Below are 16,078 nucleotides of genomic sequence, written 5' to 3' on the forward strand. Positions count from 1 at the left end.
TAAAATCTAAACCAAGCTGTTAAAGTTTTAGATAAAAAAACCTTTGAGATATCATCACTGTCTGGTTCTTAGAAAATACAATAGGCCTATGTTAAACTTTGATAATGTATGCCAATGTGCAATTAGTTTTTAAAATTTTGAATAATATTGGGCCTCCTCCCCTAAAAACATTTTTACACCTTTGCTCTGAAAAGATGACTAAGAGTACCAGTTCCACGAGTTGCAATGAAGATGCCTAAATGTAGCTCGGCCTTTGCACAGACACCCTTCTCATTCAAGGCATTAAAGAATGGAACAAACTCCCACAGGCTCTAAAACTCACTTTTGACCTGAAGGATTTTTCTAGTAATATAAGGAAAGTGCTATTGAACAACCAGTTGTGCCAGCATAGATAATTATGTATGTAAATATGACTTTTTAGTGAGGTTTTATTGAGGTTTTATTGATGGTTGAAATAGAGAATGGATGAATGAATTCATTGATAGTTGTATTTGAGTGACTAATTATAACATTTTATATTGTATATTTTGTATTGTAATTCACCTGCTCGGGGACTGCAGATGGAAACTAGCTTAAGCTAAATCTGGTGCAAAGCATCTTTAATTAATGTTTTTGCACATTTTCCCTGTTGAAATAAATAAATAAATGAAATAAATGAAATGAAACTCAAATTTTCGACACAAAAAAAAAAAACGTTTGCACCGAAAAAGAAAAATACTTTTTCGGTGCAAAAAAAAAGTTTCTCTGATCTTCTTGAAACTCTGGATTCTGATAGAGGGCCATGAGACTTTGACCTGAGTGCTAAAATGGAGGCTCTAGACCCTTCCAGAGGTGAGGTATTGAGATCCCACAATTTATGCCATTATAAACATAGTGGGTTCGCGGACAGTGGAATTTTGGGACGGCGCTTGGTGCTACGGACCCCGGGTGGCCTGCTGAGAGCAGTAAAATAGTTTTTATCACGACAGGAACTTTAGTTAAAATGTCTATCAAATATACTACCCGAAACCCCATTCAATAGATTGCAGGCGAGATGGTGTCCAACATAAAAATGGTATGAAACTCATACAGGTTTGGAACAACATGAGGGTGAGTAAGTGATGACAAATATAATTTGTGGTTGAACTATACCTTTAAAGGCATAGTTCACCCAAAAATTTAAATTAGCCCATGATTTAGTCACCCTAGCATCTAGCCATACTTGGTGTATATGACATTCTTCTCTCAGATGAAAACAATCAGAGTTATATTAAACAATGTCCTGGCCCTTCCAATCTTTATATTGGCTGTAAATGATTGTTTCTGTTTTGAAAGTCCATAGTGCATCTATCCATGATACAAGTGCATCTATCCATCATAAAAGTGCATCTATCCATGATAAAAGTGCATCTATCCATCATAAAAGTGCATCTAGCCATAAAAAATATATTAATATAAAATATTTAAAATATTCATATTTAAGTTGTGCTTTAGATTTAAGTCAAATCCATATGTTCTTTTGGCCGGAAGTTATTTTACTTTATAAAGTTTTAAATATGGATATTTTTCTTACATCTCCATCTTCCTCATTTCTCCACATAAAGTCAACATCTGAGATATTTTCATCAGCTAAATGTTCAAGCACTTCAGAACTGTATATCCTGCACATGAAAAAGTTTCAAAAATGTATCGGTACTGTGATATATATATTTTTTTATAAAAGAAATTTCAATCAGAATCACTGAAAATGTGACTTCAGTAACAGGCTTTCAAACCTACTGTCCATTCTAATGGACAGACACATTTTTTTAAAAAAATACTGATTTAAAACATGCAATTCTACAGTCGATTTTTAACTTTAATTAATAAGTTCAATCTTTCTATTTTACATACAAACTTTGAAATACTGGCAAAAATATATACAAAATGTAAATACACCTTAGAAAATATTGCTTGCTTCTGTGTTTGGAGTGAAGTGCTGCCATGCTTCTCTTCAATGTAGAGGGTTTTTTTTATTTAATTACTACATGCAGAGCTTTACTGGCATTTGATTGGATGACAAACGTCCAATCTCATGGACTGCAGGCTTTAAACTAGGTGAAATGTTCCAGAAGTTAAAAAAAAGGGGGCTGACTTGTGATGTCCATTGTAATGGACACAGGGTCTAAATGGCAGTGATTGTATCACTGTGGTTTTCGGCAGTCCTCACAATTTTCAGGATTTTCATGAATTGTTTTTATAAACTACTGATAAGCGCAATCCACCTGTTTTTGTTTTAAAACTTCTATCTCATCTACACTGTTTGAAACCTGTAGTCACAGAGCAGCTAATATTATTTATGAGCTAGTGCAATGCATTTTATACAATCACTGCTTGAAGGTACCTAACGTTTAACTGTAGCGCAGAGTTCATGTGCTGAGTTCACCGTAGACTGTATTTACATCAGTAACTTAATAGTAACTTCTGAACATTATATGAGAACAAGCCATTTTAATATTAATATATAAAAAATATTGAAATTTAAAAAAGAAAAATGTTAAAGGGAAATAAAACAACTGGGATCACAGAAAACAATGATCATCTCACCTAATGACACAAAAATAAATGCCCATACATACTTTTTGCCATAAAACATTTGCACCATTCGGAGACTGGGTCTCTTTGCTGCTTTTTCAGTGCTTTATAATTTTTTTCTGAAGAAAGAAAGACATGGACATCTTGGATGACATGGGGGTGAGTAAATTATCAGCAAAAGTTTTTTTCAAAAGTGAACTACTCCTTCAACATTTTAAAGGGATAGTTCACGCAAAAATGGAAAATTTGTCATTTACTCACCCTCATATTGTTGTGTATGAATTTCTTTCACATAAAATAAGTTATTTTGAAGAATGTTGATAACCAGCAGTTGACAACCATTAGAACCGTCAACTGTTTGGTTACCAACATTCTTTAAAATATAATCTTTTGTGTTCAACAGAAGACATTCATGCAGGTTTCGAGCAACTTGAGGGTGGGTAAATTAATTTTTGGTCAACTATTCATTAAACATTCATCATGAGAGTTTTGTTACACACAAGTTCACTTGTTAAAAAGGTGTGGGAGTGGGCCAAGAATCTCAGAAGAATAAGAGACTCATTCGAAATACTGCTTTGGCAGGACGCGAATCTAACGCGAAAAGGAACTGAAAGAAAAATAGTCCAGATAAGCAGTGTTTTTTAAGAGTGGTCCTGGATGTTCGCTGGTGTTTACAGGCAGGTTAGAAACAGCGGAAGAGGAGAGCAGCTTCATAGTCTGGAGGGGGAGAGCAGCACTTCTCTATGATGACAACAGGGGGCGCTATTCACACAAGGCAGCACTTTTCCCGGCAGCATTATGCGCTGGCTTTGATATTTGGAGAATAACCTGCAAAACACAAGGCTGTGACCTCATTTTATGTAACTAATTACATAGCCTACATTTAATTTCATAAAACTCAATGTTTGTTATTCGCACATTCATTTTGGCATACTACCATTCAAAATTTTGAGCTCCGTAAAAAATGTTTTGTTTTGTTTTTAGAGATGTGCTCTTTATGCTCACCAAGACTGGATTTATTTGATCAAAATACAGTAAAACAATTTAAAATAAAAGAAGGGTATAAACGATTTATCTAAATCTAAACGATAATCTACAATTAAAAGAAAATCATTTTTTTGAAATGGTAGGCTAATCTTTTGTAGCATTTTGAATGTCTTTACTGACCCCAATTTTTTGAACGGTAGTATTACAGATTATTGAGGCTAGTCTCGTGGCACCTACTTGGTGATATTCTTGGTTTTGAATCTGTCCGTCCATTTCACCTGACTCAACTCTTCAGAAGGGAGAACCATTCCACTGTCAGACTGTTTGTCCAAAAGTAAAATAAAAAGTTAGTCCCAGCATTTTTACCAGAGTGAACGGTAGCTATATTTTGAAACTCTTACGTCAGGGATTTCTTTGTGTAGATCCTCAAAAGTGTTGATGGCTTTGATTTTCTCTGAATTGATGTAGCTAAAGTATATATAGAATTAAAATGAAATAATCAAGATTTTTTTTTTTACAAAAAAATCAAATAATTAATTAAAATAAATATTATATTTTGAATACATATTCAGTTAATCTATTTAAATATGAAGACATTTGTAGGCTACTTTAAAGTTCCCAGCGTTTTCTGGCTTATGTCTTTCTGGTTGAGGTGTGCCGTATTTCCTTCTTCAGAAATAAGCGGAATATAATCCTTTCCATCCTGTTATGCAAGAAAAAAAGTTCAATTTCTGAAAGCCATATGTCGCCACAAGGAAAAGTCTTAATAAACACACAATAATTATGTCCCACCTGTTGGACGCAGGTCTGCAGGAGGTCTCCCAGTATCTCCATAAGAGCAGTGAAAGAAGGTCTGTCCTCAGGGTTATTTTCCCAGCATGCCCACATGATGCTATAACTATCAGACAAATCCCACAAGCTCATCATCGATGTATTGGTATTGGTTCATGCTTTACAGTGTTTTCACGTTTGAGAACTCACGTGTCCGGGGTGCTGTACTCAGGAGGACACATCCGAGTCCCCTGCTTTAGTCTGTGACAAAACTCCTCATCAATGTTCAGCCCCGGGTATGGAGACGCTCCTATAGATCACAAACACTGTCATATGTGACCGTTCACAGAGAGAGATGATTGATTTACTAAGAACATACAAACGTTCTTCATTTAAAATATGTGTCGGTGGTGCATAATAAAACAAATTGAATGTAATTTCTTGCACTACTAAACTAAGCTATCAGACTAATTGGGTATCTGTAATTAATACAGACATTAATTGTCATTATAAAATAGTTCAAACAGCATAATCATAACATGATTTTGTAGGAATTGTAATCAAGCGCTAAAGAGAAAGTAATTTGAGCCAATGGGATCGCTCGAGGGAGGACCTGATTTGTCACCACACCATCTATTTGAATAAGAGAAAACAGGGCGAAATTTTTTTATTTACCTTTTCTCCATGAAGTTGTACATTATATTAATCTGATTTCTGGCTCCAACAACAAAAAGGCAATTACAACTGTCAACGTATGGTCCTTTTTCTCTTTGTAATGGCCCATATGCTTTCCCTGGCAAAACTGTATCCCTTTATATTATAAATAATGTATATTTTGTGAGTCTTTTGTGATTTTTACTTTATTTTTGCAATAAAAAAAAAGTGTAAAGTGGGACTTGATTTTGTCCAACAGCAATTGCTGTGAGTGACAGGTTATAGCTGCAATTGTGATCCTCTATATGTATATGTTGTTATTGTTCTGTTTTGCAACAAAAAAAGTGTGAGGGGACGTAATTTTGATTAAAGATTATGATTGTACAAAGATAAATCATTTCTAATAAAACAATACTTGTCAATTTAGAATTTATACAGTTATTTTAGTTTTTATTTCAGTTTTATTTTACTTTTATTAATGTTTTGAACTAGCTTTTAGTTTTTTATTTAAAGTTAATTTGATATTTTTTTGTGTAATTTTGTGTAAGTTTTGTTTTAAATATTGTTATTTTTAGTGATATATATGCAGTTTTAGTTAACAAAAATAACCCTGATTTCATGGTGACTTTAATAACTTTGTTTAAAATGTTCACTTTCATGTTTCCTTTTGAGTTTTCTCACTTTCATTCTCTTGCTATGACCTCACTGACCCGCTGGAGAGACAAAGGTCAATTGTTCTTTTGTGTCATATTTCAAAGGGGGTGTGCTATGAAAAACTCAACGGTGACGTGCTGAACGCTTGACTGATGTATGGAATTACCAAGTGAGAAGATCTCCCAGAGCAGAACTCCATACGACCACACGTCACTCTGAGTGGTGAAGACTTTGTCGAAGATCGATTCAGGGGCCATCCACTTCAGCGGTAACCGTGCCTTATGGCAAAACACATTCATAACACACATTTGACCCTTTACTTTATGTTGTTGGCCACTGACATTGATTTATCGATGGCGGTACACTCACATCTCCCTTGCGCACATAGTCTGGGTCTTTGTATACGTCTCGAGCCAAGCCAAAATCACAGATCTTCACCACATTGTTGTTGGACAACAGGATGTTTCTGGCAGCAAGGTCACGATGAATGCACTAAAAACATTTGTGATTCAACCACTGTCATATTCATTCTCACATACTCTCATGTAAACAGGAAGGAAGAAACGTTACCTTGCGAGAGGCGAGAAACTCCATTCCTCTGGCTACCTGGAAGCTGTAAGAAATCAGGTCTTCAAGCAGCAGAGGGTTGATGGATTCAGGAAGAGAAGCTGGGCAAGACAAACAACATTGCAATATTGTGCAGCACTTTGGTCGCCCAAGGTTGTTTTAAATGTGCTTTGTAAAAATTGGACATTTGCATCCTTGCTGAATAAAATCATTTTTGAACGATAGTGTTTCATTTTTTGTTGTAACATCCCCTTACTGTCTTTTTTCATCAGTGGTTTACTGGTTCAAAATAAATCATTATTAGACTAGTGAAGGGCTGCAATACTGACTTTAAATGACATCATGCATGTATGAGATGTAACCTCACCACTATCCTCCTCTGAGATCTCTGCTCTCTCCTCACTAAACCCTAAACTGGCGTTGCTCTGGCCACTGGACACCCTGGTCAGTCGTCCTTTACATCCCTCTTCTCTGTTCACCTGAGTCACACACAACACAAGAAATGAAAAGCTATGATCTAGTGAATAATGCACATATCGGTAACACTTTAGTTTGAGGGCCAATTCTCACTATTTAGCTGCTTATTAGCTTGCATATTGACTGTTTATTAGTACTTATAAAGCACATATTAATGCCTTATTCTGCATGACAATATTCTACATCCCTTAATCCTCAATACCTAAACTTAACAGCTACAACAACTATCGTACTAACTATTTTTAAGCAGTAAATTAGGAGTTTATTGAGGCAAAAGTCATAACTAACAAAGTGAATGTGTTCCCCAAACTAAAGTGTGACCCACAAATCATGAGTCAAATGAGTCGCATCACGTTTTAGTTCCTCTGATTTTGGATCATCACTCTATGACTTTTGCATAAACACACTGCTCTTTGTATGAAGCTTCTGTAGAGGCCATTCAAGGAGGCAAGCAGCTTTAGAGACTGTCACAAAGAGGGAAGTAGGCTATGCCTCTGTTGTTTTAGTAAAACACTGGTCTGTTCTTTTCAAAAGGAAATGAGAGAAGACAATAAACTTTACAGCAGACATACAGGTATCTAAAACTCCAGAAAGCAAAGCAACTGTTTCCAGGTTAAAATGCTGTGACGTTTATAAGATCTTCTGAGTGACATTTTGCTAAATGAGGGTAAGTCATGAGGGTAATAACTGAGGAAAATTAATAGATAGACAGACAGACGGACAGATAGACTAACCCTATTTAACAGAAACACCTCTCGTTTGCTCTTAAGGTATGTAGACAGGTTGCCAAACTTGCAGTATTCAACTATAACCATCAGAGGCCCTAAAAACAACAAGAAGACAATAGTAATACATACAACAACATTCATCCATCTCTGTACTGTGAATATTTGGAGTCAGTGCAATGTTTTTGAAATACGTTTCTTATGCTCAGCAACACTGCATACAGTAAAATTGTAAAATATTATTACAATTTAAAAGTTTTCTATTTAAAATATTTAAAAATTCAATTTATTCCTGTGATGCAAAGATGAATTATCAGCATCATTACTGCAGTCTTCAGTGTCACATAATCCTTCGGAAATTATTCTGAAATGCTATTCTTATTACTATCATAATTTTGTTGTTGTTGTGGAAATCGTAGTACATTTTTCAGTAATCTCTGATAAGTTCAACAGAACATAATTTATTTGAAATAGTAATATTGTCTTACATTACAATGTATCTATTGTCACTTTTGATCAATTTAATGCATCCTTGCTGAATAATAGTATTAATTTTTTTAAAAATGCATACTGTACATATTTGAAGCTTTTTTTCTTGTAACTAGAAATCAGTATCAAGCAAAATCAAACTTTGAGCGTTTTGGTTTACAGAGAAATGGTAACATTCACACCACCTAGTTTGGTGCATGCACCGAGAAGATTGACCACATTGAGGTGATGACCAATGTGATTGAGGATCTTCAGTTCTGTCATCAGAGCCTTGTGTTCACTGGGCGTAGCACCATCTGCAGGGACAGCACAGGCATTAGGGCCTAGGGTATAGGGATAGGGAACTTAGGGCTAGGGTATAGGGATAGGGATAGGGTTAGGACTAAATTGTTGAAAAATGTTGATCCAGGAACATGTCTTGGCAAATTCACGGTGACCCTGGGAACCCACTGTACAGAGTTCAGTTCCAAGTCCAACCCCATTCAAACACACCTGATCTGCTTATCAATGTCTGCAGGATTGCTTGAAAATACACACACAGGTGTGCTGAAGCAGGTTGGAAATAAACTTTGCAAGACAGTGAGTCCCCAAGAGCAGGGCTGAAGACATCTGCCTTTACATAATACCCTTGTATTTTATCAGAATGTTTGAGCAACTGTTTTAATGTTTCAGAATATACCTTTAAGCATCTTGACGGCCACAGTTGTGCAGCTGACTGAATTACAAATGCCAAAAGCTGAAGCTTGCATTACTTGCCCGAATGCCCCTCGCCCCAGGGGCTTTTCTGGAGAACAGGACAATAAACCATATATCAGTATACTGCATAACAGCATTACCACAATTTATAAAGCACACACACACAATTTACCCAGTTTAAGGCGGTCCCGTGGAAACTCCCATTGGGCGGAGTCATACTGTAACCTGTCACAGTGCTCAAGCAGAGGCTCCTCCCCTGGGTGCAGGATGATTGGCAGGTACTCTGCTTTGCCATGAGTGGGGTTTGGCTGAGAATAAGCCACATGATATAGATATATATTACATGGTACAGTAATATAAGTAGTTTTTTGGCCTTCAAACTCTCAAACCACCCTTGGTGGTTCTCACCTGTTTGAGTTTCCGAATTAGCAGTGTGAGAAGCAGCCAGAAGAGAGTGGCTACAACACATGTGCATGCTAGAGTCAGGATCTCCAGAGAAAGGAATTCAGATGAACCTATAAGATGGATTAATAAGTGTTGAAAAATGAGTGAGACATGATCTGGATCCCCCATGAGCATGACAACTCCCTATAGGTCGTGAGTAATGCATTAGCCTCTATAGAAACAGCTAAACAAATGAACCTACATAGGAATAGGTAAACAGTTTAAGGGTTTAAAAAAGCCAAGGCCATCTGTGGGAAATAAAAATGGGAGACAGTTTCCTTCCTGACCTATCGGAAAGAGAACAGCGTGAACGTCTCCTCTCAGCGCTGAGTTTAGAAGCATCCGAAAAGTGCAAATAAGGGAGTGTGAGGAAAAAGAAAAAAAAACGCAGAGAAAAAATCCACAATGCTGATTTGGTGTCAAGCAACATCTACTTATGTTTACAATGTCGAAAACAGTTGTACTAATTATTTTTGTGGTAAATTTGTCATTTTTTAAAAAGATTCTTCAATGGATAAAGTTAAGAAAACAAAATGTTGTATTGTTACAATTAATGTAGACATCTTTACAGTCACATTTGATCAATTAAAAATATCCCTGCTGAATAAAAGCTTTTAAAAGTGTTGTGTATATTCAGCACATGATGGTAAAGGTGATTACCATTGCTTACAAGCTGCTAAAAAAAATTAAATCAGTGCCTTTAAAATTAGCTTGATGTAGGACTGTGTGTACTTTTTATTTTAGAACAAAACTGGAAAGTGATCCTTTGATCAAAATTGCGAGTATACTGTTCAATGTTTTAGAGCTACAGTTGTTTCATATTAGTATTATTACTATTAAATGTACACTTGCCATAAAACAGATAAGAGTTAAAAAGAGTGAATTTGCCCTTGTCAAAGCAGTAGCTTACTTTGAACCCAAATGTGGGCGGAGCTCGCCACAGAACCCCTCTCATTGGTGGCCTCGCAGGTATAAAGTCCCTGGTCCTCAACCGTTATTCGTTCGATATGTATAGTCCCTTCCTCTGGAAACATAATTCCTGTCAATAAAAGAAACAGGTATGTGATGTATACATTTACATGATTCTTAAAATAAGTACTCAAAAAGTGCGCTTTCCAGTCTCACCAGACACCTGCTGGAGCTTTCTTTGGTCCTTATACCATGTGATCCGGGGGTGAGGAATTCCCCGAGCGGGGCAGCGGAGAGTGACCGAGCTGCTTACATTAACAGTGTGATCGCTCAGATTTCGCAGCAACACAGGTGCCTGCAGAACTGTACAGAGACAAAGAGGGTTTGGGTCAGGGGTCATTACACATGATGTTCCACATCCACTGAATCAGTTTAATCAAAAAAGATCAAAAACACCTCTGGGAGATTGACGGAAGCCACAGCAGTCACATGGGGCACTTAGCATTACAAGTTCGCCTTATAAAGCAGCTGAGTGATTTACGGGCGACGCAGTCTGCTATTGTTATAGAAGTGTGAATAGACTGTGGGTTGTATTTCTTTCATTGCAGATCAAGGCCTGGAGTGTTTGAATTGCAGCCACTGGAGTTGTGCCATTCAGTCCCTCCGTTGGTCTTAATGACACATTCAACATTCAGACACATTCATGGACTTAACCAGAGGTGGTCAAAGTACACCACTTCCTTACTTGAGTGAAAGTACAGATACTACTGGTCAAATATTACTCTGTTACAAGTAAAGTTTCAAAGACCGATTAAAAGTACAGAAGTACTTTTTTTAAAGTAAATAGTAAATGCATTGCTTTATTATTGTTGTATGTAATACTTACAGTATCTTATGCCTCTGCTCTGAATCTATGACCTACCCTCATATCAAAATAAAATGTATTTCTTGAACACAGTTCCAGTAGGCTAGTGGGATTGAATAAGAGCATTCAATAACGTCCACAATGGTTTCGGACACCCAAATGGCTGTTCCCTCAAATAGTGCTTTTGGCTTTTAGTATGATAGCCTTACTGATATATCTATAAAGTGTGCTCCAAAACAATGACAAAATTTGCATTTAGAAGCCCAAACCCAACATTGAAAATTAAAATCAGGTTGATGTCAGAATCAACACCAGATTGACGTTAATCTTTAACGTTGGACAGACGCTGTAATGTGGTTGAAAATGAAAATGAAAATGGGGTTAACGTCAGAATTTATCAACATAAGTCTGGTTCTGACATCAACCCGACTTTCATTTCCAACCAAAATCCAACGTCTGTCCGACATTAAATGCAGGCTTCAGTATGACGTCAGGTTCTGACATCAACCCGACTTTTATTTCAAACCAAAGTACAACCCCTGCAGCCAAAATCAACCCCTGACGAATGTTACAACTTTCTACTCAAGGACCTTGACAGAATTGAAGTGGAGTAAAAAGTATCAAATGTAGTGAAGTTCAAGTAAATAATACTCAAGTAAAGTACAGATACTCAAAAAGTGTACTTAGCGTCAATTTTATGTAGATTAATATATGATAATTCCAGGTTAACATGAAACAAAAATCCCAAGGGTCCTTGAGGAAGGAGGGATCCTTCACATGAAGCTTGATTTCATAACTCCAGTAAAAAAGGGGAATAATAATCAGACTTCTCCTTCAGATATTTTCCCCTGGGACACAATTGATTATTGTCTCGTTCCTCGTTCTGTGACAGTGGCTGATTGGCTGATTGTTCTTTGGCCATGTGAATCAGCCTGTAAATGTGGCATAGTGGGAAGTGCCATTGTGTGCTCTTCCTCCTGACTAGATCTAATTCCCACACCAAAGAGGTTCTGCTTCACACAGCCTTGGAGAGAAGGGCTACAGGAAGCTCTGGTTCCCAAGGACCCTGTTTCGCTCTATCTTTCTCTCTCTCTCTTTGTCTCTCCTTCCGCCTCTGTCTCTAAATGTGTGGGTGTCTGCAAGCACATCCTTATGTGACTCAAAGTTAGTATCTAAGAGAAGTCTGATGGCTTCTGTGCCTCACTTCTACAGATGTTTCAAATCTGTTAAAATTTAAATAATGCAGTTAGCCACTTTTTTCCATACGCTCGCCCTCATGTCGTTCCAAACCCGACTTTCGTTCATCTTTGGAACACAAATGAAGATCTTTTTGATGAAATCTGGGAGTTTTCTGTCCCCCCATTGACAGCACAACTAAGCTTCAAAAAGTGAAAGAGATCATAAAGCTAATCCATATGAATTGAGCAGTTTAGTCCAAATTTTCTGAAGAGACATGATCGCTTTATATGATGAACAGACTTTTATTCTCATATAAACATTCATAAATCAGTTGTGGTAAACAGAAGCTCAAGCATGTTCGCTTGACGTGTAAGAACTAATGAGGAACTTCATTCTCGTGTTACGCAGGACGTTTGAGTTTCCACGAGAACCAATGAGGTTTGCCCTCGCACATCAAGCAGATTCAGTTGAGCTTCTGTTTATGTTCGCTGATCAATGCCTAAATGTGAATAAAAGAAATTAAATAACTTCCTCATATAAAGCGACCAAGTCTCTTCAGAAAATTCGGACTAAACCACTCAATTCATATGGATTCGTTTTATGATCTCTTTATGAGATTTTTGAAGAGTCAAAGTGGTGAGAGAACAGAAAGCTCTCACGTTTCATCAAAAAGATGAACATTTGTGGTTTGAAGATGAACAAAAGTCTTATGGGTTTGGAATGACATGAGGGCGAGCAAATGACCTTATGCACAGCTGAACTCAAGCCAGCTCCTTGTTTCCTGTCTGCCATTATTGGCCGAACTTGACTAATTCAGGTGTGTCTGATTATTGTTGGCGTGACTACTGAGGTCAGGCACACCTGGATTAATCAATTTGTCCAATAATGACAGACAGGAAACAAGGAGCTGGCTTAAGTTCAGGAAGTAGCGCAGCTGTGCATAAAGCCCATTAATAAAATAATTACAATTTTTGGGTGAACTATACCTTTAAGCCTGTGCATTAATGCACTCCTGCGGATGCCAAACCCGTTGTGCCATGTCTTAACGTGTCCTATTAGTATGTGCGTGATCATTATTATGGTATTTTTTTGTCATTTTTGTGGTTTGACAGTTCCTGTCCATTTTCACTTTCAACAACCGGAACTTTCCGCAAAATATCTCAAAATGTAATGACAGAATATTCATGTTTGGTAAACTATCCCTTTAATGAGAGCATTAGTGTGAGTGTGTGTGTGTTGAGCACAATAACTCTTAAAGACACACCTGTGATCTCCACTGCTGTATCTAGGTGTGTACGTTCTCCAGTAAGCAGATGTGTGGCGGAGCAACGGTATGTTCCTGAATCCTGTGCAGTCACATTCTTCAGCAGAAGGTGCAGGGTGTGAGAGAAGTACCCCTCTGTGAGCTCCCCGCCAAGAACTGAAGCTCCCTCTGATACTGTGGACTGATTCGGCATTCTATACCATGACAGGTCTGAATAGAGATGCCTATTGGCCATGCAGACAAGACGAAGGTCCCTGCCCTCTCTGGGCTCTTCCTCTAAAGACGCGATAAGGCCTCCTTTGACATCTGTGATGGTGGACAAAAGAAGATTCAATCAACTTCCACTTCCTGTGCATTAACTCTGGATACAGTGAGACAGAATACACACAGACCTACTGGCAACAACATAGTTTTGTTTGAGGCCACGGAGCACAGAGAAACCATTTTGGAGTGTTGACCGAGACTAATTTTTCATAACCTTTGATGACAATGTTGAATAGCCATTGTCAGTACAAGTAGCAATAAGACGCTAGTGTAAAGGCGCACTATTTACTTTAGCTATTTGAAATTTCCCGTGGAAACCGCTCGAGGGTTTCCTGATGGAAGATAATGTTTATCTTTCCCGAACACCACCAGCGTTCTCCAAATAATGCGCCGCACGAGGAGGCAGCACGATAAGAGCCACAGGTTCCTGTTCACTCCTCCACCCTGTCACTATGACAACAGCCAGGATGGGCTACATCCACTGTGGCTGAATTTAGCACAGGTTAAAAGCAAACCCTCGAAAACAAGGGGACGGATGAGGGAGGGATAAGTGGGAAAATGGGAAGGAGGGAGTATGAAAGAAAACGATGTTTAGCATCGTTTAAGATTCAGTTTCGCATATAAAGTACCTGTGACATAGAAATGGATGTCTAGTTCATCTCTGCCCATTAAGTTTGATGCAACACAGCGATAGATACCAGAGATCAATGCTTCGCCTACTGTCAGAACTCCTACAGTCTGTGGAAACACAAAAACAACTGTTGCATGCAAACAAACAAGGCTAGAAAGTTTAAAACCACATATGAATTGCATCATTTCCTTGAATATGTTCCTGCATTGACTTCCATTGTACATTCTCAACAAACAATCAATCTACTCAAATTCTAATCTTGATTGATAAGAATGCTGTTCAAGCCCCTAACTTAATTTACAAACTAAAATCAACAATGGCAACACACGCTTTGTTGGTAATAATGTATTCAGATAGCCAGATTGCTCACCATTGGATTCTGTTCCCCCGTGGCTCTTATAAGGAAGTTCTAAAATGTGTTAAACCGATTCTAGTTAAGATCCATCCCCAAACAGAACATAATCAACTACCTTTAACCCATGAAACTATAACGATTCTGCATGGGGGTATAGTAGTTCAGACAGCTGGATTGCTTGCAATCAGATTCGGTTCAACCATGTTTCTTATACAAGGAGGTTCTCTTATTTGTTAAAATGATACTAACCTACTACGAAGGTTACGCTGTAAAATCTCTTTAATTACGCAGTACTTTCCGGGCTGGAATCTAAACCGTTACCGAAAAGGGAATTGAAATCAGACGGCCGGATTCTGTTCCCCATGTTTCTTGTACAGAGGTTCTAATATTTATCAAACTTATACCCGTTAAGATCCATTCCCAAATGGGATGGAATCAACAACTTGAAAGCTATATCATCATGTCTCTTAATGGGGGTTGAGAACTGCCAGATTGCCCGCCACTGGATTCTGTTCCCCTGTTTCTTGTTCAAGGAGGTGTTAAACTGATCCATCTCCATACAGCATAGAATCAACAACTTCCAAGGCATTACAATGATATTACTTAACATGGGGTGGGAGAATGGATTATTATTATTATTTGAGTACCTTATTTTAACAAAATTGTTATCGTTATTATGGTATTGTTATTCCTGCACCAACAATGCTGATTCAGGAACATGAATGGAGGCTGGAAATAGTATTTTTTCTAGTTGTCTAGAGACGTTTTTTGGAACACAGAGAGCAGATGCATTTATGTTGCTTATGTGAATCGCAGGGAATATTTTTGGAGCGTTCTTGTGTGCCCTCTTGCATATTCATTTCGTCTCTTCCCATGATCAGTCCACCCACTAGAACACTCACCTTATTCTTCCCTTCTAACACTTCCTGTCTGTGCGTGACGGTCAGGATGGGATTGTGGGTGGACGTGACATCTGTCTTCTCGCTGACTGGAGTCCAGGAGGAAGGAGGAGGCTTCTCACATCTTAGAGAGAGGAAGACAGAGGACGAGAAAGAGGAAGAGAGAACGACAGCACTCTCAGTACACAAGTGTTGATGCAGTGATGTCACACGACACAGATGTGTGGCGCAGCTGTGGCCCAAAAGGGGAAGACCGGAAACTTCCTATCACAAATCTCTTGGGAATTGATTTTTCACTTTAGTCATCTTATGGAATTTCTTCTTTGGAATTTCTTTTCTCAGTGTGTGTGTGTGTGTCATCCATATTAGGATATGGTGACACTCGTTGAAGTGTTCCTTAATTAGCAGTGTGTGGGGCTTGGATGCGTTCCCTTTCCTGCCTGTAAATCATCCCAGCCATGCTTCCGAAGTCCCAACCTCTCCTCCAATTTTGCACACTAACTTCAGGCATTTATCCCATTATCTTATCCATGCCAATTTTTTAAGGTCTCTAATCTTCAGAGCAAGGTTTTGGTGGCCCTGGTGATGGGTATTTGTCCGTGACTGTGTGCCCACCGCCCTGTTACCCCTCCCTGGCTTTGACGACTCTTTCTGATTGCTCTTCCTATTTGGCTGAGACAGTGAGTGTTCTGTCC

At 38.1% G+C, this 16,078-nt stretch overlaps 1 protein-coding gene across 1 annotated transcript in view; it reads right to left on the reverse strand.

The window, feature by feature from the left end:
- Positions 1-1,672: 1,672 nt before the first annotated feature.
- flt1 (fms related receptor tyrosine kinase 1) overlaps positions 1,673-16,078 on the reverse strand; it is a 31,116-nt gene continuing 16,710 nt past the window's right edge. Inside the window, exons 11-30 of the mRNA XM_089125562.1 lie at positions 15,387-15,507; positions 14,128-14,236; positions 13,235-13,540; positions 10,143-10,289; positions 9,928-10,056; positions 8,982-9,088; positions 8,746-8,881; positions 8,557-8,661; positions 8,063-8,173; positions 7,398-7,486; positions 6,554-6,665; positions 6,190-6,287; positions 5,989-6,111; positions 5,786-5,897; positions 4,522-4,621; positions 4,333-4,438; positions 4,149-4,243; positions 3,942-4,008; positions 3,778-3,860; positions 1,673-3,381 (exon numbers count right to left, since the gene is read on the reverse strand). Coding sequence (XP_088981688.1) covers positions 3,264-3,381; positions 3,778-3,860; positions 3,942-4,008; positions 4,149-4,243; positions 4,333-4,438; positions 4,522-4,621; positions 5,786-5,897; positions 5,989-6,111; positions 6,190-6,287; positions 6,554-6,665; positions 7,398-7,486; positions 8,063-8,173; positions 8,557-8,661; positions 8,746-8,881; positions 8,982-9,088; positions 9,928-10,056; positions 10,143-10,289; positions 13,235-13,540; positions 14,128-14,236; positions 15,387-15,507 — 2,374 coding nt within the window. The 3' untranslated portion in view covers positions 1,673-3,263. The remainder of the gene's footprint in view (positions 3,382-3,777; positions 3,861-3,941; positions 4,009-4,148; positions 4,244-4,332; positions 4,439-4,521; positions 4,622-5,785; positions 5,898-5,988; positions 6,112-6,189; positions 6,288-6,553; positions 6,666-7,397; positions 7,487-8,062; positions 8,174-8,556; positions 8,662-8,745; positions 8,882-8,981; positions 9,089-9,927; positions 10,057-10,142; positions 10,290-13,234; positions 13,541-14,127; positions 14,237-15,386; positions 15,508-16,078) is intronic.

This window comes from Pimephales promelas, chromosome 22 (assembly GCF_988280905.1).
Source record: "Pimephales promelas chromosome 22, fPimPro1.hap1.1, whole genome shotgun sequence".
NCBI classification, from domain to species: Eukaryota; Metazoa; Chordata; class Actinopteri; order Cypriniformes; family Leuciscidae; genus Pimephales; species Pimephales promelas.